At 45.9% G+C, this 26,626-nt stretch overlaps 1 protein-coding gene across 1 annotated transcript; it reads right to left on the bottom strand.

Annotated features, from left to right (window-relative positions):
* Positions 1–2,428: 2,428 nt before the first annotated feature.
* On the bottom strand, positions 2,429–25,367 carry LOC121836310 (trafficking protein particle complex subunit 10-like; the record flags this gene model as incomplete). The annotated part of the gene is given in 5 exon segments (XM_042291171.1): positions 2,429–2,624; positions 6,917–7,116; positions 21,352–21,490; positions 25,042–25,123; positions 25,184–25,367. Coding segments are annotated over 5 exon segments (642 nt in total), but the record flags the coding sequence as incomplete, so codon positions are not given.
* Between the last annotated feature and the right edge of the window lie 1,259 nt (positions 25,368–26,626).

The raw sequence follows: 26,626 nt of genomic DNA, 5'->3' as shown, positions 1-26,626 counted from the left end.
GTTTCTCCTAGTTTTTTTGTTAATCAAATCATCTCGATTAGCTTCGTGACCCACATACAACACTTGTATGTGGTGAAGCGAATATTGACGTTATGAAGTCAAAATTCCTCGGTGAAGCGAATATTGACATTATTAACTCGAAATTCTTAGCATTTAATTTAAGTTGTGATTGACTAATTTGTTTTGTTATCTTACTGCTTGTGCATCATTAGCCAGGGATCAGCTGTTCACAAGCAGAGATAATAAACAAATGAATGGCTGAATTAACGAACGGCAGGGTTGTACTCTAATGCACGACTAACCACGTAAGGCGACCTACAGCTCCTTTATACAGACCTATTGGTCGTGAATATTCTAGATCGGTACAAACAACAACTTGTGCGATTGAACTGACATATCCCACAGGGCTAATCAAAGATTGAAACAAGGAGGCCAAGGATAGGAATCAACACCTCTGCCTCTGCGCTGGAACCACAGGTACTGTCAACTGGCTATGCACGCAACATTACTACACCCTTTGAACAATGCACCATCCTGATGCTAAAGGACATGAATCAGAAGCAAAAAATTCACAGTCCTATCGAGAGTAGTAGGGCTTGAGTCAAGTGGCATGAGCCCCCTCGGGCTACGGCAGGCAGCGCAATGACAGTCGCAGTCTGTCGGGTATCACTGTGAATCATGCCTTCGGTATCACCTGTAAGCTTTATCCACATCTTTTTTTTTTTTTTTTAAGACAGAATAGGCTTTTCTAAGAAGCTTCTTCTACAAAAACTGAACCAGTATGATACAATCAGAGAAATTTATGCATGCTCTATCTAACGACAGTTAATAGTAAACATGTTTTTGTTTTTTTGAAGACATGCCATAGTTGCATGTGGCTACTAGGTGGCAGATGTTCTAGTACATGGTGAAGTTACTGGTACACGAGTTTTGGATGAACACACATCAAGAAATCAAACTTTCTTCTATGAGAGTTTCAGATTAATGTATATCTAAAATAAGCTTTCTAGTAGTATATAAAAGTTTGGAAAAACCCATGTAAAAAGATGTACTTTCTGGTGTGTGAGATTTAGATAAACACACATTGAGAACTCAAAAATTTCTGCTATGTGAGGTGAGAAAAGACCTAATCAAAACCATCAAATTTCTAGCATGCGAGTTTGGAAGAACTGACATCAAAATGTTAAAATTCTCTTTCTGGTGTGCGAGAAGTGGATGAACTTGCATCCCAAAACTAACACTTAACGGTTCAAGTTTTGGATAACTCAAATTGAAAACTCAAAGCTTTCTGTAATGCAAGTTTTGGATGACTTCACATCCAAAACACACACTTATGGGTATACGAGTTGCAGATAAACTCAATCCAAAACTCCCACTTGCTGGTATGCAAGTTTTGAACAAACACATCCAAATGTCCCACTTACTGGCATGCGAGTTTTGGACAAGCTCGCATCCAAAACTTTCACTTACTGGTATAAGAGTTTTAAACAAACTTGGATACAAATTCTGGCATGGCTCTGTTGCTGCAGGGGTGCCACTGGCAACAGCAGAGAGACACCATCCCTGCAAGGCACGGTCAACTGCCCCTCACCTGCTGCAACGGAGGCTCTGGCGAAAACCCCCCCCACCTGGGGTGGGGAACCCTAGCAATGGAGTTCCTCATGTGGACGGGGGGGGACGAGGGCCTAGCGAACCCTAGCTTTCCCCGCTGGAGGACGGAGCCCCTGAGGCGGGGAGCGCGGCGTTTGACGTGTGGCGTGAGATGTGGGGACGGTGTGAGGCCGCATGACATGAAACGTATGACATGTGTGGACACATGACATGTGACGACCTGAACTGAAAAAAGATGGAAGTGTGAAGTGAAGCATGTTGACATGTGGGGCGTATGTCGTGGAGTGGGTCACGTGAGATCGAGACGTGTGACGCGGGACGTGGGGTGCTGCGTGGTGATCCGAGAAGAGGCTCCATACAAGGGGAAGGCTGACAAAGGTGGCTCCCCTCGAATCTCCCCAAGGTGGGAGGCGCCCCCCGCAGGATGGCGGAGGTGGTCTCCAGGGGAGCCGAGGGATATAAAAGTGATCACTGCGACGGGGCTGTGTGGTTCATGGTTGCCATACAGTGACCGTCGGACCCGCTGTGAGACGCACTCGTGGTTTAGTAGTAAAGGCAAACAGTGAGTCGAGCATCGTGGGTACTTTTAGTACCAGCTGGCTTTCCCTGGGCCGTTCCACTGGCTGTACAGATTGGTGGTTTCCTTTATCCCCACTAATTTCTAATTGGCATTTCCAAGAAATTTCCACTTGATCCAAGGATCCAATTCATTTTACTTTATATTGGCTTTAAGTCCGCGGTGCGAAAGCGGGAGCAGACCAAAGACACACCATTTTTCTTATTTCTTTAAAGTCTCAATTCATCAAATGCCCCTCACCTGGAGGAAGAAGAAGCGCAGGAAGCTCCACTGAAGCAGAGTGCGCTGCTCCCTCTGCTGGCGCACCAGGTCCTCGTAGCGACCCAGGTGGCGCCCGCAGGCATGCAGCAGCAGCTGCCGCATGCGCCCCAGGAGGCCTTGCCACGAGTCCGTGGAGTGCCAGTCGCTGCGCTGAGGATCCACCAGCTGGCAGCATCTGCACCCAACCAAGGGGGGAGCCAACGCACCTCTTGAAGTACACCCCTGTTTCAAACATTTTTGAAGCAATATCTTTATATGAGAACCTTCCACAGATCTTTTTGGCTCATGCTGGTCTGACTGCTTGACGTCCCAATGTCGTCATGGAGTCACGTGACGTCATAACATCACGTGACGTCAGTGTCATGTGACGTCAGTGTAAGGTGACGTCAGTGTCATGTGACATCATAATGTCACATGACATCATAGTGTAAGGTGACGTCAGTGTCATGTGACATTGTCGTGTCCTGTAACGCTGACGCAATTGTGTCATGTGACACATGTGACACAGGACGCTCAATTTTTATGACGACGCAAGAGGGTGATACAGCCGATCACTACGTCTACCGAGGGGTTCCTCAAGGAGGCGTTTTGAGCCCTATACTATTTAACCTTACACTCATTCGACTGGACCAAGTGCTGCCACCCAACGTTAACGCGTCATTATATGCAGATGATATATGTATATGGGCCTCTGGTTCTACTCGGGTGCAAGCAAAAGCAAGAATACAGGTTGCATTGGGAAGACTTCAAAAATATCTTTACCTTCGTGGCCTTGAAATCTCTGCCGCCAAATCAGCCGCCATCGCTTTTACAAGGCGTAACATAGATTCATATCCCCTACGTATCTGTAACCAGACAATTCCATACGTAACTAGACATATGTTCCTTGGAGTATACATTGACAGGGGATTGACATGGACGACGCATGTCGCTTATTTAAAAAAGAAGCTCACAGGCTTTGTTGATCTCTGTCGTTTTATTAGTGGCACTACGTGGGGCGCGACAGTACCGGCTCTATTCCGTCTATATCGAGCTCTTTTTGTAGGCTTGCTGCGATACAGCCTGCCCGCAATACATGGCCTATGTCAAACAAATGTCAACACAATCAAAAGCGTACAAGCGCGCGCCCTTCGTGCATGTCTTGGACTTCCGGCTTGTACCTCGACCGCTGGCACAATTGCAGAAGCTCACGCTACACCGGTGGAAGTTTTGCTTCTACTGGAAACAGTTAGAGTCCACTTAAGGCACATTACGAAACATACTAATCACCCTCTCTCTAATATTGGCCTTCAACGTCAACACTCAAGCTACTCTAAAGCTCTGTTCCAAATAAGAGCCCACTTTCCAAATGATCTTGCACCGGCAAAGATTTCAATAGTGCCCCCATGGAGGCTTCCCGTGCCTGATGTCACAGTGGACATGAAGGGAATCAGGAAGAAAGCAAACACCCCAATCTCCGTAATTATGCAACTTGTATTATCAAATATACTTTGTGATCATGCGTCAACAACTCATGTTTACACCGATGGGTCAGTAAGTTTGAATAGCTCAACAGCATGTGTGGTTATCCCAAGTCACTTAACAACGAAGACATTCAAGCTTAGCCACATGACGTCATCTACGGCCTCTGAATTAGTGGCAATTAATCAAGCACTTGAAATGATCTTCCCGAAGCCGCCCGAACACTGGACAATATTTTCGGACTGTAAACCGGCACTACAAGTGATATCCACATTTATGAGACATAATCAAAACGATCAAATCCTTATTGACGTTTTACTGAATCTTAAAAGATGCTTCGACCTAGGACACACTATTAAATTCCAATGGATCCCAAGTCACTGTCACATACCTGGGAACGAGGCAGCTGATGCTGGTGCGAAATCAGCCCATTTCTTAACCCCCAACGTCATGGTGCCGTACTGTCAAAACGACATACGGTCTCTCATTAATCACTACGCCTTCACCGAAACAAGAAGATTGTGGCATACTGCGACCTATCATCAGTATGGACCTCTCTACGCTTTGGATCCGGATCTTTCATTCCACACTCCAACTGATATGCCACGGCGGACAGAAGGCAGTGATACATAGAATGAGACTCAGTGTAGCGTACACACACAAGTTCCTTCATCAGATTGGACAGGTCACAACACCTAAGTGCCCAAGTTGTGACTCCATTGAAACAATTCATCACATCTTATGTGAATGTGTCATCTACGACGCAGAAAGGACACAACTCAAAAACACGCTAGCATGCCTAGACAACCGACCCTTCTCCGTGACTACAGTGCTTGGTGCTTGGGACAATCCACACAAAGAAGCCAAGGCCACAAAAGCACTAGTTAGATTCCTAAAAACAACACGCCTGGACTTCTGCTTATAGAAGATGACCTTCATTGTTAGTGAATAGCGCAGTGTTAGTGTTCAAACTTTGTAGCTCTTAATTTTTTTTTTTTTTTTTAACTGTCTGTTTTTTCTTTTCTCTTTTATTCCTCACACCCCTCTCCCCCAAAACAAAGTAGCAAACCGGGACAAAATATCCCAGGTTAACTTCTTTGTCTTCCTTTCTGCCCTTTCTTCCTTCCTGTCAAGTCCTATTGCATCTACATTGCATTTGACGGAATGTCTAAATCAGGCGACTTTTCATGTATGCATAAAACTTTTATTAATGTATGGAGCTGAGATGTACAAAAATGGCCGAAGACGGTGCATTCTGCATATCAAAATTACAAAGCTTACTTGAGTGGAACAGGTCAGCTTGATTTTTTGTTTCGAGAGCAACAATTCCTAAAAAATTGTAACAAGATACAACTGCCCAATTTTGTCGCAATACAAGGAATGCTCCCGAAAATGTCTCAATTCAAATACTATACAAAACACTGTTGAAAAATTGTAGTCGCCGACCGATTATTCGGACTTCGCTGGAACCGAAAAAACGTCCGAATTATAGAGCAGTCCGAAAAATCAGCCGATTGAAAAACTTGCCTTTATTACTTCCAAGTGGGCTTAAAAAAAACGTAAATAGTGCCTTGGTTCAGGTTACGCCTGCGTGCCTTGTTTTAGGTTATGTCTCCGTTTCCGTTCGACAGCTTTCTGTTAGCTTGAGAATCGCTGCCTTCTTTTCTAGCGTTATGGTCGAGTAGCAGAAGAACAGATGGGGCCATGACGCCCAAGCCAGCGTTGTCCGAACGAGATCAGAGGCGCAAATCCACGAGCGCAAAATGGCGACTGGAGACGCGAAGGAACGAAGAACAAAGCAAGATGATAATAATGATGATGATGATGACGTGCAGCTAAATGGGAAAAAAAGGGCTAGCATAGCATCACCTAGCGGTAGGACTCAGGAGTGCTCAAGTAGCGCTGCCAAACCAAGCCAATCCATTGGCAGCCAACATAGAATTCAAAATGGCTGCTTCTCGATGGTGTTTTCCGCTGATCGCTCGCGACGATTTTGTCCGAATAATCTAACTTTCGGACTTCAAGCTGTCCGAAACATTGGTCGTGAATATACACTATTTCTATGGGGTAAGTCACGGTTCCGCCTTTAGGTCCGAAATATAGAACAAGTCCGAAATATCGGAGTCCGAAAAAATGGTTGGCGACTGTATTGCGACACAAATATACAACTACGACATTAATTTTCAAAACACTATCGTGGTACTGCCCAGCCCTAGCACACAAGTCCTCTGCACAAGTGCATCACAACTAGGGGATGGCCTACCCCTTCCCTCATACACACGATATTTATTTTTATTTATTTATTTAGTTCCTCAGAGCTGGTCTACGGATCCCTAGGAGGCAGGTTCGAATCCCGGCCAAGGTGCCCGCAATCTTATGGATGCTCATTGCAGAGGAGAAGGTAACTGATATTTCGGTTGCAAGTCAAAAGACCCCCAGGTGGTCCAAATTATTCTTGACAGTCATCTGTTGGGGCGTGCCAGATGCCCTTCGTTGGTTTGCCACATAAAAACCCCCAAATCTGACATAGACTAGAGATAGGGTTCTTCGTTTTTGGGTTTTCATTTTTGTCAACGACTATTTTAATGTCTGCTATGTTTTATCTTGTTCCGATGGTTGTGTCCCCACCATCCTCCAAGTCTCCTCGTTTAGGGTTGCCCTTCCTCTTTTACGGGTTCAAAGCTCCCAAAGTCTTCAATGGGTTTTGCCCAGTTTTCTGTTTTTTCCGACCCAGTGAGACAAGACCTTGATTTTCGTTTGTGTGCTTTTCTGTTTAGGGTCACAGTCTGAAACAGATTGAAAAAAAAATAAAAAAGATATATTTTTTAATAAAGCGACATCAAAAAAAGAAGAAAAATTCCCCCCATTCAGAAAATTATGTGACGGAAATAAAAATAAAAATAAAACCCGAAAAAAAAAAAAAAAAAAAAAAAGAAAGAAGAACCCTAACTTCAGGTGGTACTGGCTGGGCCCGCAGAGAAGAGAAACAGCCAAACCCGGTGGTACCTGTCCGAGGTCTTGCTGGGGAAGTCTGCGCGCATGCGGTCGAAGACGGTGGCCCTGGGCAGCAGCTTTGCCTTGTTGGCCCGCCGGGGCTCGGGGCACTCCACCGACACCAGCATCCAGTCGTAGACGCTGGCGTCCTTCAGTTTAGCCAGCCAAACAATGATGTCCTCACGCACGCGGCTGCGGTACACCTCCAGGTCCTGGGACGGTGGAGACAACACATTGAAAAAGAGATGAGGAAAAGTCAAGCCAAGAACAAGTTGAAGTTGAGAGAAAACAGTCTCGCTCAAATGTTCAGGCCCGTTCACATATTCGCAGCCGAGTACTACCAAGTGAGACAAGACCAGTTTTTAAGCCCCTTGCAACGGCATAAGACCAGATGCGCAGCTGCAGAGCAGGTCCTAAGCCTTCGCAAGAGGCTTAAAGACTGGTCTCATCTCAGCCGGTCCTACTCTGCTGTAAGTGTGAGAACGAGCCTTTAGAATGCAGCCAGCTGTGGTACACCTTCAGGTCCTAGGGTGAGAAGGAACCTCATTGTAAAAAAGACGAAGATGAGTCAAGTTCTGTAGTGACACCTAAAGATGGGCGAGTCAGTCCATGCATCATTAGAAAGAAAATAAAGCAGCACAAACTGACACAAGGATTAGAGCAAGAAAGATGTGTCCAGATATTCCTTTTACTTGTGCTTGCGTCTTCATGCACCGTTTTATTTTCCTTGTAGCAAGGCAAGTACAAGGATGAGCTGCAGTCAAGAACAAGCCAAGGTCGAGAAACACACACTTTTGCTTGAATGTTAGTTGTCCCTTCGTTTTTTTGGCGACTCTTTACTTCAAGGAAAAATCAGTGGCTCTGTGTGTCAACGCACTGTAGCTCAGAGCATATGGAGTGAAAGCTTGCACTGCAGAACTCGGGGATCCAGGTTCAATCCCTCGCTCTGCCAGTTTTGATCCAGGTGAGCATCGTACTGGCATGCACATGTGCATCATTCCTGTATGATTGCTCGTTCAGGGATGGAACTAGGCAAAGCAGCTTTGGAGCCCTCTTGGGAGCAGAAAAAACTGCAGCTTGGAGCAGGCTGGGAGCAGCAAAAAAGAGGGCTTCGAGCAAGTTGGGAGCAGCATACGAGTTTTAAGATGTTAAAATAGGGGCTAAATGTCACCTCGTTTTCAAAACTAAAGAAAATATGGCATGCAGGTAACTCCATATGAACTTAACGGTAGTTTCAATAAACTTTTAGTTGCAAATATTTTTCACAAAATTACGTGCAAATTACACAAAACATGTGAAGCAAAACTGCACATGACAGCATGACATGCGATGAAACCGACTTTCAAAGAGGTAAATATAAACAGGTACAAATAGCTTTCATTGCTCCGCATTGACTAAGTCAGGCGTACCGAAAAAGAAAAAAGTGCAGGTACAAAAATGATTGTAATAATCCATGACTCCGGAGCCGACGAGACAATATCAAGACGTGTAGCGGTTTCAGAACACAGCAGTCTTCTTCTTTATTTTTCACGCGGCTCCCTCTGTCGCGAGGACCCACTCCGTAATTATTTTGGATCTCGTGACATCGGCTAGTATATAACATTCCTCTCCCCTTAACATTGAAAGCGCTGTGCCGGCTTCCGCACGCGAATGGAGCGTCATTGGGGTGCACTTTTACAGACTTCACTCGAGGTCTCCGGTGGTTGTTGTGGGCTGCAGTCATCATGCACCTTCGACTTGGCTGATGGGCCTGGTGACGATCGTGGAGGAGCCGGGATGACCTCTTTGTTGTCTGGCGGCCTTTTACGTAGTTGGTCCGCATGGCGTGTTATCACTTTGGACGGAGTTTCGACGGTTGCCATTCGTGCTCCCGTTGTCGCCGTTACTTTTCCAGGAATCCACTTGTTTCCTGTCCCATAGTTTCTGGCGTACACCGGGTCCCCAGGTTGGATAGTCCAGTCTGTGTCTTGTGCATTTGCTGTGGAGTGTGATGGGAAACATGTATCAAGTCGCGAGCGAATTTGATAACCTAGCAGCAGTTCAGATGGTGACTTTCCCGAGCTTGATGGTGTCCGTCTATAATTAAACAGAAGCCTTGCCAGGCTGGTTGTAATGTCATCGTTTTGTATTTATTCAACCCATCTTTTATAGTTCTTACCGCGCGTTCCGCCAGACCATTTGACTGAGGGTGAAATGGTGCGGTCCTGATGTGCGTTATGTTGTTTTTCAACCTGAACTTCAAGAACTCGGCACTGGTGAAAAGTGTACCATTATCAGAGACCAATGTGCGGGGTATCCCGAAGTGGCTAAACACATCTCGCAAGCACGACACAGTATTTGCGCTTGTGGCCTGTTTCACAGAACGGCCTCGATCCACTTACTGTGTGCGTCAACCACTACCAAGATCATTTTTTCTCTAAAGGGGCCTAGAAAATCAACATGTACTCTGGACCAGTTTTCGTGTGTTTTGGGCCAGTTAACTGGTGCCTTTGACGCTGGCATGGGCAACATTTTGACACAGGCGTCACACGTTGCTGACGTGTGCTCTATTTCCTTGTCCAGTCCAGGCCGCCAAAATTGAGATCTTGCTATAGCTTTCATAGCCGATGCTCCCTGATGACTCTCGTGAAGGAGTTGTAGGAGGCGCCCCCTAGCCTCCCTAGGCACAATGACACGGTGGCCCCAGTATACCAGGTCGTGTGCCACCGACAGTTCTAGTTTCCTTCCGTAAAACGGTTGAAGGTTCGAGTCTAGGCTCTTCTCACATTTGGGCCATCCATTCATGATGTAGTTCTTGACCTGCGCTAACACTGAGTCTGTAGCTGTCATTTGTTTCAACTCCCTGGTTGTCACGACACCCTCCTCTAACTGCTCCATAGCAACCAGACATTCGGGAAGCTCACCTTCAGCACCTGTTTCCACTCCTGCTGTTGTTACTGCCGGTAGCGGTAGCCTGCTCAGGGCATCCTAATTTAGCATTTCTTGGCCAGGCTTGTATTGTAGCTTGTAGCGGTAACTTCCCAAAAGCAGTGCCCATCGTTGAATTCGTGCCGCAGCCATAGCGGGAGTCGGGCGGTCGGATCTCAGCAACCCCAGGAGTGGCTGATGATCCGTGACCAGGGTGAACTCATGTCCAAATAGGTAGTCTCTAAACTTCGTTACGCCGAAGACCAGAGTGAGAGCCTCTCGCTCTAGTTGAGAATAATTTCTTTCGGCGGCTGATAGAGTTCTTGATCGAAACCCGATGGGTTTGTCTTCTCCACTTTCTCGGTGAAAAAGAACTGCTCCGATGCCGTACGGTGAGGCGTCGCACTCTAGTCGCAGTTCTTTCGCTGGATCAAAGTGCGTTAGCACCTTTGCCGAGCTGAGAGCTTCTTTTGCTTTCTGGAACACCGCATCCTGTGCTTCACCCCACGTCCAGCGAGCTCCCTTTTCCAGTAATTTGTAGAGGCTTCTCAACAAGGTTGACATATTGGGAACAAATCTGGCGTAAAACGTCAGCATTCCCAAAAAAGACCGCAGCTGGCTTACATTTTTGGGCCGCGGTGCTTACACAATGGCTTCCACCTTCGTTTCTAGTGGATGGAGGCCCTGTCCGTCAATACGGTGTCTGAGGTACGTAACCTCCTGTTCTTTGAACCTGCACTTCTCTTTCCGGAGTTTCACGCCGTGATCCCTAAACCGTTGTAGAAGTGCTCTCAACTGTAAGGCATTGCCATCAGCTCGTTCGGACAATATCACGTCGTCCAGGTATGCCTGCACGCCTTTTAATCCTCGGAGCATGGTCTCCGTCGTCCGCTGAAATATCGCCGGTGCCGATGATATTCCGAAAGGCAAGCGGTTGTAGCAGAAAAGCCCACGGTGTGTGTTGATCACAGCCATCTTCTTCGATGCGTCGTCAAGGGCTACTTGGGTGTACGCATCCCGTAGATCCAAGGTGCTAAAACAATCGCCGCCGTTCAGACATGCGAACAGATCCTCGATGCGTGGCAGGGGGTACTGCTCGACTTCACAAGCAGGGTTTAGGGTTGTCTTGAAGTCCCCGCAGATGCACACCGAGCCATCCTTCTTCAGCACCGGGACGATTGGTGTAGCCCATTCTGAGTGTGTGACCGGCGAAATAATTCTGACTTCCAACAATCGGTCAAGTTCTGCTAAAACCTTATTTTTCAGACCATAAGGAAGTGGTCTTGCCTTGCAAAACTTCGGTGTGGTACCCTCCTTTATGTGCAGTTGAGCAGGTGGTCCCGTGATCAGCCCGATGCCCGGAGTAAACAGATCTTGAAACTCGCAGAGAACTGCCTCCAGATCTTCCACGTTGACTGGTTTGCTACTCAGCGGCACGACATTGCCTGTAAGGCTTAACACAGAAGTGCCGGCCTTGTTCAGCTTGAAAATTAAATCACGTCCACACAAACATGGACCGCACCAGTTCAACACAGTCAAACTGCACTCTATAGGGTGCCTCGGTACGAGACTTGCATGTGCAGCTCACCCAGCACGGGTATTCTTCCTAGGTAGCAGGACAGTTTCACCTGCGATGCTTGAAGCTTAGGCCAGCGTTCACGATGCTGAGTGTAGACCTCCCACGAGATGACACAGACGGGTGATCCAGTGTCTACTTCCATCAGCAGATCGACTCCGCCCCAAGAGAACTTGCGTCGCACTGCTGGAACCACATCCACAGTTTTGGTCTTCAAGCTCCATATTTGCACGTCTTCGGTTTCCGTTTCTTCCGACGAGCTCCCTGCTGCTTCTAGTGCTTTTGCTTGTACATGCGGCCTGGAATATGACCTCTATTGCCCAGGATGTTTACAGTTCCGGGCCCAGTGACCAGATTTTCCGCAGTGGAAACATGTCGTTCCTTTGTACTGGCAGCGGTTACCTTCGTGCTCTCGGCTTCCACAGTGCTCACAAACCCTTGTGTGTTGTTGTCGTGGGCGAAATTTTTTGGACCTCTTTCCCTGGACCTTCATCCTGAGGATTTCCGAGGGTTCATCCCGAGTTATTCTTTTGACGTCCAATTCAGCAGCTTCAGCCGCTACGGCTAGCGCTTCTGCATCTGCTAATGTCAGTTCCCTTTATGACAGCAGTTGCTTCTGAAGGTTCTTTGACCGCACGCCACAGACGATCCTGTCTTTGAGCATTCTGTCCAACATCGCCGAAAAATTGCAGTTATCCGCTATTCTGCGGATTTCGACTATGAATTCGTGAATCCACTCTCTCTCTTTTTGACAACGATTGAAAAACCTAAAGCTCTCAGATATTTCGTTTGGCTTCGGATCGTAGTGCGCATCTAGAGCTGCTATCACCTCAGCATACGTTAGAGCATTAGGTTTTTGTGGAGCCACACTTCCACAGAGTACTCGAACTGTTTTGGTACCTAGTGCCGCTACGAGCAATGCTCGTCTCTTCGCGTCATTTGTAACCTCATTGCCCTCAAAGAAAGCCTCTACCTTGATGAGGTACGTACTCCATTCGTCCTTGTCTTCGTCAAACTCTGGCAGCTGGTGATTCATTTTTGAAAAACCCGCAGACTGGTGCGCTCTTAGGATGGACGAAGGATCCCCCTCGCTGTGGGTGTCTTCATAGTCCTGGCTCGTCGCCACTGTAATAATCCATGACTCCGGAGCCGACGAGCCAATATCGAGACGTGTAGCGGTTTCAGAACACAGCAGTCTTCTTCTTTATTTTTCACGCGGCTCCCTCTGTCGCGAGGACCCACTCCGTAATTATTATAGATCTCGCGACATCGGCTAGTATATAACAATGATCTTTCATTTTTCAGTGACTAGACTAAGATAATAAATGCCCTTGTACATATAGATCTATCAGGACTTAGTCAATCGCACATGGATACACTACACTTTTGCAAAGTTCTGAGCCAAATTCCCTTAACCTCCGCTACAGCAGTTGTCCAGACTCCATCTTTTTTTTTCTTCTTTTTTTTTTTTTTTTTCATATCAGAGAATTAATTTTTGTGCATGCTCAAGCATAGTCCGCGAACAGATGATGCACTGTTCAAGTTGTCACTCTTCTTCCTGATGACAAGCTCTTTTCGTACTCGCTTCCCTTGCATCACTGTTCTTCCTGCTATGCCTCTTGTCATCTTGCTTTTCGACCTCTAGCCTTTCTGTGTAAACTTTATGAGACTTCTTCGCAACTTGCAGCAAGTCTGCTGTCAAAGGTATTTTCATGACGTCACTGCGAAATCACTTCAGAGTGCAATCACGATCTGGCAGCTCGTATCTTGCTCTGCCATACGCCTCACTGCTCACTCACCTTTGTTCCCAAGTGCCCTGCGCGGGGACGTGGCACACATTTGCTCCACTACTCAGATCTTCAGATGAAGTGAAAAACACGGTGAGCATGCATCAACGACAGCTAACGTTGGCGGCAGCAACCTTCAGATACAGATTTTTGAATCCAGATCCACTGGCGTCCCATTTGGGCCTGGAGTCAATGATGCCAACACAAATTGCGAGATGGCTAATTTCGACGAGGCTCGTTTAAAATTTCAGTTTGGGCGCACCTCGGCACAATTTTAATCTTATTTATACTTTTGTATCAGTGTGGTGCATCAAAGTTCTTAGGTGCATAGTGGCGCAATTGACGCAGCAGTTCCATCCCTGCTCAATAAAGAACCAAGACTGGCAGTGGCACCACATTGGCTAAATTTTTCATCTACAATGAAGAAACCACACTCTCATTGGGGCTTACTAACTTTTTGCTGTCTAAACACAACACAATTTTACTTTAAAGAAGCTAGGTATGTTTTTTTCTATGCAAAGTTAACAAACTCGTTTCCCACATTCCACAGACCTTACAGCAACCACATGCTGCCTTGCAGAAACAGTGAGACAAGTGTACCCTATGGAGACCACTGTTTTCATGCTCAAACCTTCACAAGCAAGAAATCATACAAAAGAGCAGGTGCACCCTTTCTGTTGAAACCAGAGTGCATTCACAAAAATCTAGGAAATAAAAAGAGGACAATGGAGACAGGGAGGAATAGAATCTATTTCCACTGGTCATAGATGACTTTTAAGTCCCCCAATTTGCCCATGGTCGTGACAGTACACAAAAGGAGAGAACAATGCAGTCCGGCAGAGCAGTTGCACCAACCTCATGCAGTCTTCACAATTATACCTGTCTCCTGTCATGGGCCGGTCCTAAGCTGCTGTGTCACTGGCCCCGTGCCCCGACTGTCGGCGCTGTATCTCTTATTGCACCGAGCATATAAGCAGATGCTCGGCACGCAATAAACTTGATTATTTGCCTGACCTAGACAAGACCGCATCTCCGAACAGGTAAAGTCTAAAGCAGGGGACACATGAAAACAGGCACCACACGGCCGTTTCCATAGCAACCTGTGTGGATGCTGCGACGTGGTTGCATAACATAGGCCCACGTCCCGGTGTATGAGGGAAGTTTTTATAAAAATTTCTGAGCGGCACCCGTTTTCGTCACCCATGTGTCCCCTGCTTGACACGAGCGTACGATTTAAACGTAGCCGTGATGTCATAAATCTGAACAGAACAAAAAGGTTTGCAACCTTCCCCTGCATGGCTGCCTTGGAACGGTAGAGCAGAGAGGCCACCACCAACAGTCCTGTCAAGTTTAGACTACTGAAATAACTTCAATAAATGCCAAGAACTGGTAAAACATCCTGTGCAAGGTCGTTATATAGTCTTCTATAGCTTTGTTTCTGCAAAACGCACAAGCAGCTAACATTGCACTATTAAAAAGAGTTGTTTTTTTAAAGATTACATTATGTTGCACCTATGCAATTTTAACACTGTGTCATAATTTGGCTCCTTTTCCAATAAAGTTACTTTGGCAAGACAGGCGTGACAGATCATAATCTCAATATGCACCACTTTTACTTGGTTTGCAAATAAAAAAATAAAAAGACGGGTGAATAAATTGAAAGAATGAGACAGGATGTTTCCCCCGCACATCACCCTAACGCATACCTGCCAAGTGTCCCGTAAAACTCAGGAGACTCCCGGCTGCAGTGATAGCGAGGCCCTGCTGTATTGGCCTCGAGATCGATCTAGAGGAGGCGCTACTGTCCCGCTATCATCATCAAAACGGGCATAGGCTCTCCACGCTCTCGCGCGAGACAGTGAAGACTTTTGCGTTTATTTCGTCGCACAGCGTCGGTAAAAAACAATTTTAGCGGAAAAAGGTGTGGTACCGTTCGGTGCTTCAGTGAAAATGGAATTGTCTTACCAGCGTACAACCTAAATTTGAATAATCGCTTGTGTGGATGCATCGCCTGCTCTAGGCAGACGTTGAGAAGCATTGAACACACTCATTGATGCCTGTCACCAGGTGAACTGCACTATTTATGTTAAATATTTGTTTCTTTTAAAATAAATGTATCGGTTCACTAGCGTGGAAATTTAACAAAACAATGAATTCCAACCTGTATAACGTAATACGGGCACTGTGGGCAGCGAAATAGCAGGTTCTTTACATTTTTGCTTTTCAATTTTTAGCTTTTGCAGTAATATAAATATTTAACATGAAAAGAAGTTAGTGCTGTATTGGAAATTACCGTGCTACTGCGTTCCGCTGCAGTCAATGTTTCCCTTTACTGTACCATGGTGTGGGTAAGTTTCTCGGACTCGAAACAAGTCTACCACATTGCGATGAGGAGAGAGTGCCTCTTCTAGTTACGATCTGCAAATTGTTCGTTGGCAGGACAACTGAAACAAGTGAAACAAACTATTCTAATATATTTGCCACAAGTGTAACAAACGGGTGGAACCAAGCAACGCAGTAGTGTGCGTGTTAATAGATGCTTTTCTTGGTAGTGTGGGTTCAACCACTTCAATTTTCTCGGTGAGGGCTGCGGATGTCAAAAGGCCAATATTATAAATTTCTGGCTAAATAATTTTCTATTCAAACATAGTAGACTCCGCAACTCCAACAAACTACCCGTACCACGACACAGACGGCATCGGCCGCAGCGACAGACTTTTGCTGACGAGGGCTAGCGACTCTCACAATACTTTTTGATGACCCCCCGCCTTCACCTCACGCGTATTGCGGCTGGGCAGTTCCTCGATTAACCTTCAGATTATTAGAATAATGCTTTAATTGTAATTTTTTTTCGCCGTTTAGTCGGAATCTTGTGCTGGAGAAAGTCAGGACAAAGTAAAAAATGCCCGCTTTAATATTTCTGAAGTCTTTATTTCTTTTAGGACAGAGGCTTGCACGGTAAAGCACTTCAGCATGCTTGTGATTGTCACCAAGGGTTTACTGTTTAAAACAATACTGTTTAACAATACTGTTTAAATAATAACTTAAAAATTACTTCACTTTCAAAGGCTTCCAGTGTTCATATTTCTGTAGACGTCACAACGTGAAGTTTAAAATGGGAATGCAATATGCCATTTACAACATAGTAAAAATTGTAAAAAAAAAAGTTAACTTTTTTCTATGCAATATGATTGGTAAAAAATTAACTAACGGATTTACCAATTGATTAGTCTATTAAAGGGCAGCGATCAGTCGGATTAATTTTTTTAATCAAACCACAGCTCCAATCAGCATTCTATGTTTTATGGAAGCTATGGTTTGTGTGAGATAATAAAAATATGTGGGACCAGCGGTTGTATACAAACCACAACACTCAGATTCTGGAAGTATCCGACTTAAGATTAACCGCTTTGCTGAATTTCCACGCAGTGAAACAATACAACACAACCTTTAGTAGGAATAACCGACAACAAAAACAACAAGCGGTTAATGAGGAGGGCTCGGCTGCTTCTGAACGTGCACCCATAGCAGACGACGTGCAACAGTATCTCCGCTGTCGCATGTTTCCAATTTCGGCCACACGGTGGCGACATGGTTCGATCTCGAGGCAAATATCGCTAGCATGAGCAGTGCAATATAAACGTAATGAAGTTGTCTTTATGTAAATTTCTTATCGATATTTCTTTTTAAAAACAGGGAGAATTTTTAAGTGGAAGCCAGCTCCCCCCCCCCCTCCTCAACCTCCCCTCCCCACCCCCCCACCCTCCCCCTCTCCCTCCCTCCCTCAGAAATTCTTCTGGATTTAATTTCTCCAAATTTGGCAGGTATTAACGTAATTTTGGAAGGGGGGCTTTCAACATGCTTTTCCCTCCGTGTTCTGGCACCGCACGTCACGACAACCGAAGTTCAGCACCAACGTGCGCAAAGTCAAATTTTATGACTCGAAGTCTGACTGCCACGAACTACTTTGATGACAAGCTACAAATCTATGACTGGGATGTCCTTGCTAAAGTCAAAAGTTACAAAGTTAACCCAAAAATATTTCTCCCTCCCTCCCTCCCGCCTTAAGAAATTCTTCTGGATTTAATTTCTCCAAATTTGGCAGGTATTAACGTAATTTTGGAAGGGGGCTTTCAACATGCTTTTCCCTCCGTGTTCTGGTACCGCACGTCACGACAACCAAAGTTCAGCACCAACTTGCGCAAAGTCAAATTTTATGACTCGAAGTCTGACTGCCACGACCTACTTTGATGACAAGCTACAAATCTATGACTGGGATGTCCCCGCTAAAATCAAAAGTTACAAAGTTAACCCAAAAATATTTTACTGGTTCGTTCAGTATGGTTGCTGATATAATCGTGCTCCAACACATTCGCCGAGATCAAACATTGTTTCCCAGGCTGACAAACTGATGGAATGGTCGCCTTGTGCACAAAATGTACTTTGGTGGTTTGTAAGGTAATGGTACGGTGCTTGGCACATGTTCTATAAACAAAAACCTTTCTCGAAGTGGTAACAAATTATGCCACAGGAACAGGCATGTCATGTTGCAGTGATGCGATGGACCTGAGCCCTTGTGTAGCACCTTTTGGAACAGCCAAGAGTCCATTATGAAGAAACCAAAATGACTTTTGGAGCACAAGCACACACCTCAGTTTTATTTGTACCACTGTGAATATTCTATGTTAAGATTCGTGTGTTGGCCTAACTAAAAAAACATCCATGCTTTGCCTTCACACTTCTGTGGTCTGTGTTTGATTTCCTCAAACACGGAACTAGCTGTTTAGTTGCATACAAAAGCACTACCTAGGCATGACAACAAGACGCTGATCAATAAAGGACAGTATGGACTGCTGAGAATGGTCATTTTAGGCATGGAATAAAATGTAAACCAAATAGTATATTCAATGCAAATAATGTTAAAATAATCTTGAGCACACAAAGTGATGTTTAATTCAAGTTCTAAAGGTGTAACAAAACAGAAATTCTTCATTCAGAATAAAGAACTTTTGTCATTAAATTATGAAAGCTTGTAGAACCGCATAATAACCGAGATCAACATGTAAACGATAAATATGCCTTCTTAAAACAATTAAGCCAAAGTCGTTAAGCTTATTCCCCCAAGGTTCCCTCTACTGCTTCACCTAATTTAGTTTTAATTTATTCATTGACTGTACTATCGGAAACAATATGAGCGTGAACGCGCCTCCGCGTGTCGCCGCTACCTGAGGCGCCCCCCTGCGGCGCTGTTGTGGAGTTTTGCGCATGCGTGTAGAAATCCTGTCGCTGTTTTTGCTTTGACTGTTAACCCCCATCTGTCGTCTGCTATGCGCGCGCAGGCGGCGGCTCGCGCTGTCGTCTGCTATGCGACTCGTGTATTTCCGTCACAACTCAGACAAACGACTTAACATGATTCACGAGTTTCCTGTGCGATAACGCAATGCCCACATTTGATACGTGATAAGTAGCTGGCTTCTTTCATTGGGTCGAGATACAGCGACAACAAATGGAATAAAGACAAAATATCTGCAAAGCTTAGCGTTCAACTACGGTGAGCCCGGAAAACATTCAGTTTAGTGAAAAATGGCTAGAGTTCCTGACGACGAACGGATCAACATAGTTGAGCTGTCCCTCCGAGGCTACTCTCAGAGGGCTATATCCAGCATGGCTGGAGGACCGCTGAAAACGGTGAACCGGATAATACAAGCATATAGGGAGGAGCTGCCCAGGGCAAACACAACTTGCGTAGAAAGCGCGTGTGTCCGCCGGAGCACGCAATGTTGTGCGGCAGACGTCAACACATGCGGACGCCAGCGCAAACACGAGTCGCATAGGAGACGACAGCGTGAGCGGCCACCAGCGCACACAGGAGTCGCATAGCAGACAACAGCACGAGCGGCCGCCAACGCGCGCATAGCAGATGACAGACGGGGGTTGACAGTCTAAGCGAGAACAGCGACAGGATTTCTACATGCATGCGCAAAACTTCACAACGGCGCCGCAGGGCAGCGCCTCAGGTAGCGGCGACACGCGGAGGCGCGTTCACGCTCATATTGTTTCCGATAGCACCTCAAATGAATAAAACGCATACAAAGGTGACAACTGAACAATGGAGTTAAAATTAAAATGAGCCTATAGTGCAGTTCATACAAATTTTATTACGAATACCTTCGCTAAATCCTGAAATTAAAAGGATATCACCAGAATACCGCAGTCCATCATAAATAGTAGACATGGTTTAATTCAGAAATTTTTACTGCAACTAAGAGCTGTTACATTAACACTCACAAAATTCCTTTCTTTTAATATACCCGACGTTTGCATGTTTAACGCCCCGCTCTGGGGGAAGGCTTTCACTTTAGCACTCGGATGCACCACAGCGAAGCAAGATAAGCAGAATTGCAATAATTACTTCGCAGTTGCCGCTTCACTGCAGTACACAAGAGTGCGGTGAGAACCGCACACAACAAAGCTAACTAAGATGCCAGAGCAGACAAAGAACATAAGCGAAAATTGCAAAAATTCCAAGTACCAGCATTTGACATTGACAGAGAGATCAAATAGGATAGTATGTTATTTGCGGGTAAAATTCAAATTTTCGAAAATTCGCACAAGCCTACCATAACGATCTGGACATGTAGCGGTGCCTGAGCCATTATATTTTCAGTATTAATAAAGTAAAATCAAGTTTTGGCACAATGTTTGCGCAAGTTCCCCAAATTTGGACTAAAGGTAGCAGAATGTAGCAGGGTAAGCGCTTTGGCGCAGTATGGCACAAATGGCGCAGCAATTGCATCACTGATGTCAGATGTCGCGACTTGGACAGTTGGTTACTAACGTTCCACCAAGAAGAAAAGCATGGGCAGATGACGCAAGCGTCACCGTTGCCGCAGCATCCCAACTTCTTGCAGACGAAGCTTCCTTGACCACCAATCTGGAGAGTGATATGCAGCGAAAGCAGGCTTCCGCTGCATCCACCTCCTTGGCTGCATGTGTTGTGTGAATGCCAGGACTGCGGCAAGCAACAATGTGACACGTCTACGATGTCATTGGGCAGAGGTTGAGGAACCACGTTTGAAGATGCAGTAAACACGTCGGTCGAAGACACGTTCCAGGCGCCATAGCGTCGGCAGTCTTTAAGTGTGCTCTTGGTCACGAATGAAACTTTTCCATAATGCTATGAGCTCGGTCCGTGACCGTGCACGGCACTGGCGTTTACGAGGAGGCTAAGAGCCGCTAATCTAGCCAGCATCAGTGGGAGTCTGGCAACCAGAAAGTGGTATTGGAATTTCAAGCCCACTTTGAATGAGCCACCAATAGAATGCGGCGACGCATCGTCGTACATAAAAGCACATCTTCAGCTCTGTAGTCTCAGACCACTGACCAAACCTCATTTTCTGCAACATTCTCTCAACTAATGTCATTTTCCAAACTAATGTCATTTTTCCCTCCTCTGCTTGCCTCAAAATGAATCCTCAATACTGCCATCACCGTCAAACTTCAATGCCACAAGTAGTGCCGTCAAGTAGAGGCACTGCAAACCCGTACGCTCACTTGTCTGGCTCTTTTTTGCTTGCAAAAACACCGTTTTGATTGAAAACAAACAAAATTAGCTTATTTCTAAGTTCTTTTATTAGAGATAAATAAAAAGCCGGTGCTTGCATACAGTGACCAATTACGGACATAAAAAAGATGTGGGTGTACAAGAAATAGTCTTTTTAAAACTACTTGTAGTCGTGAATTCGGGTGACTCACCGAGAGTGGGGTGGCCAAATGAAAATGCCCTCTCCGGGACAGTAGCGTCCCTAACGGCAGTTTATGACCCTGTACCAAACTTTGGGCTAAATTTCGTGACCAATAGCTTATTGAGGGACTCTGGTAGCGGTAAACAAGCTTACGAGTGTGAAGTTCCGAAAGCATGCAGTATGTCCTTTGTCCACACTCAGACTCCCCTTATGAAGGACTGCAGCAGATGCTACGAGCCATCCCAGCCGATCTAGCACTGCGAAAGTATCACGTGACTGCACGCCCTGCACCTCACAAGGCGTTGGATGGGCTTTTTTGACGGCTCGTAGCGCCGTCTGCGGTTTGTCGTAGTGAAACAGAGGGTGGAAGCCTTAATCGCCACCATTTTTCATCTCAGAGGCCGCAGGCAAGCGGGCCCGGGGGTGACTCACGGTGCAGTCCGTCCAGTAGACGTGCAGGAAGGGCTGTCCGAGCAGGCGTGCCTCGTCACCTTCCCTCGGCAGCCGGCCAGGGTCGAAGGCCTCGAAGCGGGCCTCCACGCTCACCGCCTTGGGGCCACGCCCGTACGACCTGGGCAACGGGTAGGCACAAGCCTGAATTTTCCGGTGGTTCTAAATGTGGCACCCTGGCAGTTCTGCCAGCATCGCCAGGAACATGTTTAACCAGCGCACACAAGAGCCACTGCTGCACGATCGTGGCATGGCACAAAAATCCTATCAAGAAGTTGCTGAGAGCAATTGCAAGAAGAGAGGACAGGCGGTGCCTTCCATTGCGGTAACCGGTAAGCGGTAACGGTATCAAAGTGCTTTCTGTCCATGCATGGGAACGACAAATGTTTGAACTGTTATAAGAAAACGTTTCTAAAACGAACTGCAAAGTTTTGCCTTCCAAACTACTTCGTTTGTCAAAAAACAAAAAAAAACTCTTCCCTCCTTTTACGTCAGGCATTGTGTGTGAGATTGGTATCACTCAGGGAACAACAGAAACACATAGACGACACTGCCATTTTTTTTATCACGTAAAGCTTTTTTTTATGCTTTTCTAGTAGCGCAGCTTTACTCTGGGAATACAGCTGCCTGGGAGAGTCTTTTAAATGGTACCTGAAAAAAATTAATCTGAAGAGCAAAGCGGTGAACTCTCTCCAGTTATGATTATACATGATTTTTTTTGGAATGAGTCCCAAAGTTGGCAAGCCTACCTTAGTAATGGTCAGACAAATGTTATAAAAGCAATCGCCCCAGTGTCATTCCCTGGCCGTGTCAAGGACCTTCACGGGGACAATGGGACTGAAAAAATGTCCCCGTCTAAGCAAAAACCTCCATAAATGTCTAGAAATTCTGACCCAATGGAGGGCCAACCAAAGGAAGCCCGATTTCTGTGACAAGAACAACCTCCTGTGCCAGTGGCTGCAATCTGGGTAGCTTCGAAGATTGTGCGACAAGCACCGCAAGAGGAATGCCCTGCTCGGTAAGCCAATCTGTGGCCAACAAAAACAGCTTTTTCTCTCTCTCTCTCCCTCTCTCAAAAGAAAAAAAGATGGGGCCGGTAATTACCACGCAATGTTAAGAATGTAGGAAGTTATGCATCAATAGGGTAGCCAAGTTAAAGAAACCATTGGTTAAAATAAATAAAAAATAATAGGTAACAAAAGCATGCGACTGTATCTAAAAGGTAAAAAGAAGCACAAGGTGTAGAACTAGCATGCAGACGCACTTGCACACCATACTGCCTCGGCTGCTTAATGATCAATACAACTTGCAACTTTGTCCATGTTTCAGCGCCACCAAATGTCAACAGAAAAAGCAGGGCTGCGTAGAGTTATTCCAAACAGTATTCGGGAATACAAATACTGAGATACATTTGTCTTTTATGCAATGGGATATCCCTAAGATACTTCTGCAAAAACGGCGAAAAAGTATACCGGGATACAGATACTTATAGAAATACACTTGTTCCCGAACGGTACTATTTGAGGAGGGTGTAGTTTGTGGCGAATGAAAATGATAAAGTATGCTTGTGCTCTTCTTTTTGTGTCATTTTATGAACTTCCCCTTGCCTCAAGCTCCCTCTTCATTTATTATTATTGCCGCTAAGCCAACATGTCATCCCTGTTGAACCACATAGTTTCAGATCGGTAAAGATTGTGTACCATGCTTGACAAAAGGCGTTTGCCTGAAATGAACCCTGTTTCCCTGTGAGTGCGCATCTCAAATTGCCGTCTTATACGTTTCCGAGTCACTCATAGTGTGGGGAGATCGGACAATAAGGCTATACTTTTTTTCCACTCAACTCCTTTACAGCATTCGCTTTGCTAAATTGGAAAGAATTGAGGGCTTTGTGTGAGTAGCTGATTTTGTTATTCTCGCAAGTAACCTTCTTTAAACCACAGTTTTTTTTAAATGTTGGTGACTAAGATGGCTCATGTTATAAGGCGGGTTCATATTATAAATTCCGAAGCAACTTGCACCAAACAGATGTTTTTATCTTTTAAATTTATCAAAAGTGCAACAATTTTAATGAGATACCAAAGGCTGGCAAAGTATCACAATACAAGTGATACACTGTAAATATATCTCACTACTGAGATAAAAATACATTTTTCAAATGTATCTCGATACAAAGATACAGATACTCGAAAGTATCTCTAAGATATTATCGCAATATATTGTAAACGACTTAATTTTCGCAAGAGCCTGATTTTCGCGAATCGCCTACAATTCGCAAAAAATAGGTCCCGCGAACAATTCCAGTAAAATATAAACACATTGGAATCTATATTGAGGTACCACTGCGTCGCAAAAATTAGAACCCGCGAATTATTAGAAAACTTCAGCTGTGACTTAAAACGCGAAATATTGAGCCCGCGAAAAATAAGTCGTTTACAGTATTTGTATTGTGATATTGCCCAGTCCTGGTCCAATATCTGTCCCGTGATGTAACCAACGCACACCGTGGTAAACCATCCAGTGTTCAGCTGCAGCTAACACCCTCCGATCACGAAAAGGCAACAGGGCAGCAAGAGGTTAGGTGAGGTTAGGTGACAGACGTCAAGTTGTTACGAAACAGTACCCAACGAAGCTGTTCCGGAAGATCATGTTTGGTCATCATCCTTCGTGGCCAGGGAGAAATCGAGCAAGATTACCTATAACAGCTGCCTCTCCCTCATGAACTTCGGCCGGTGAATCAAAAGACTTTTTGTCAACATGTATCTGACGGCAGTACAGACTTGCTGAAAAAAGCAGCTGCACCGGCTAAAGAAGAAGTATGGCTTCTTTAGAATGCCGCACCAGATCAGAAGTGAGAAATCGAGATACGAACAAGATTGAGAAAGGAGGAGGTGCTCTGGTGGGCAGAGACGGCACAGTCCAAGACAACCATCGACGGAAACAAAAAATCTAAGCAGGGGCTGCGCTCTACGACAACAGCCTACTTTTTTGATGTGCAGGACCGGGTTATGTATGCGGGTGTATTGGTGCCACCTCGACCATACGGTTAAATCCTTAGTGTGTTGAGTCTGGCAAGGAGGATGAAACAACCAAAGACACTGTACTGATGTGCGCTGGTCTGCAATCAACACAACCAGCAAAGCGCGTACCGACACCCCGTGAGAGCATGCTGGCAGCAACACGGTCCCTTGGGCACACTCAGGAGTCAGTGGCCGCCTTCATGGGAGGGAGCGAGAGCAACAAAAGCGCAGACGCTACACCGATAGCCAATGGTGTAGTGAAAACGACAGGGAGGAGACTGGAGAATTGGTGGCTGGTGGTGCAGCAAAGGGGAAAAGAAAGCCCTACAGGAATGTCCCAAACACTACGGGACCGACTAATTAAAAAAGAAAAGCCACAAAAAAAATCACCACTAAGATCATCATCTCCTCAATATGGGCCGCCCGGGTTCAACCATGAACACAGCGCGGAGGGCCGATCTGTGCTGGCGTGACGTATCGTGCAACGCATTCAGCATACAGAGCCCAGGCGTCCGCGGCAGGCCGTATTTACATCCAATGCGCAAAAAGTAATAAGATTTTGTTTAAGGGCACCTGGGACGATGGCATCAGCAGCTAAAGGGAAGAAACACGCGTATCGGGTCTAGCCACGGGTAAACTGAAGCACAAAACTTACCGTTTCCATTCTACGGGTTCAAGCGGCAGCCCTTCCAGGAGAAAAGGCTCCAGGGACTTGAAGAGTTTCTCGTCACCCGCATCTGAAAGGCAGACATGGCAGACGTCACTTGATGGAGTCAGGCCAGACTGGGGAGACTTACAGGTGACGATGGGCTTGTCTCCCATCTTAGAGACGTACGATTCGATGCCTTGAAACCGAGAAATTTTCAGTGACTACATGTCACTCTTTAGTACACAAAGCACCGCTGTCAAGCTCATAACTGTATTGGAAACGAAGGCAGCGATGAGGCGTTGAGTTGATCCATGGTCGATGGACCGGGTTTCGGATTGGATTTCGTCGACTACTTTAAAAGTCAAACCCTTTACGCTAAAATTAACAGGCGCTTCGGCGCTTCCACCACCGGTGTAGGACGCCGATCTCACTACCCCTCTGCTTCGACTACGGTAGTGGTTATGGCGTACGCCAAAATCAATACCGTAGTCATTTCGGCGTACGCCATAATCAATACCGTAGTCTTTTTCGCTTACCCCAAACACACTACCCTTACGCCAAATTCAATACCTTGAATAACGTCGGTTCAGCAGGGGTTGAGCTCCGCATTCCGCTAAAACTGGCGGAAGTAACTTTCTGCAGCAAATTACCCTGATTGTGTGTTGTTGTTTGTACGAGCAGCGGAACGCGCGCGGCAAGCATTGTTAATTTTGATTAGCGTTGATACGGCTGACGGCACAAGCAAGGAAGCTTGGAGTGATTCTGTGTGAATGTGATTTGACATCGCTTCTTTCTGTTTCTTCGATCGTGGTGCAAATGCAGGTGCCCGACTCCCGAACGATTCGAAGGCAAGAGTGGTAGCCCACCTGTCCGCTGGTCTCAATCGCATGCACTGTCGTCATTTTGGGCACATCGGAAGAAAATAAGACGCTCACTATTTTAAATAGCGTGCGATCGGCCTGTCTAGGTTCTGGCGACACCGTTTCAGGCTGTATATGAGAAAATTTAGCCACTACAGTACGACTGCTAGCCTGGGGTATGTGCCTCACAACAGATCGAAACGCGGCGGGGGTGGGGATCCCTGGCAGCGGGACCTTTCGCTGTACGAGCTGCGGTGCGCTAACACACTCGACCTCCGATACCCCCTTGGGTCACAGCGCTTGCTGAAAGAAGTTTGGATCGTTTTAAGCAGATTTTGCAGTGCGTACGAGACGCACAACTGCTACGTACTACGTCCTAGATGCCCAAACTGAGGCTCGCTACTTGTGCGCGGCTCTCGTGATCTGGAGAACAGTATGCTCGCCATGAAAATGTTGCAGTGAGAAGTACGGAAAAGTAATATTATAAAAGTAGAGTATTTAAAACTGGCTTGCATTGTCACTGAACATATGAAAATAAAACTGATTAGGAATGCCGATCAGATCGGGTGGGAATGTGATATAGATCTTTAAATAGGCTCGGGTTATGTGCGAAGTTGCGTCGGAACAGGTGGGCAGGGGTGCTATATTCTCCATCCCTCACATAAATCAAACTCGTTGCCCCCATCCCTGTTCCTATATTCTTCCAATGTAACAAGTTCTTTTTTTTTTTT

This window comes from Ixodes scapularis, unplaced genomic scaffold, assembly GCF_016920785.2.
Source record: "Ixodes scapularis isolate PalLabHiFi unplaced genomic scaffold, ASM1692078v2 PGA_scaffold26__3_contigs__length_393636, whole genome shotgun sequence".
Taxonomy (NCBI): domain Eukaryota; kingdom Metazoa; phylum Arthropoda; class Arachnida; order Ixodida; family Ixodidae; genus Ixodes; species Ixodes scapularis.
Note: the sequence above shows the minus strand (reverse complement) of the source record. Positions and strands in the feature narration are given on the sequence as shown.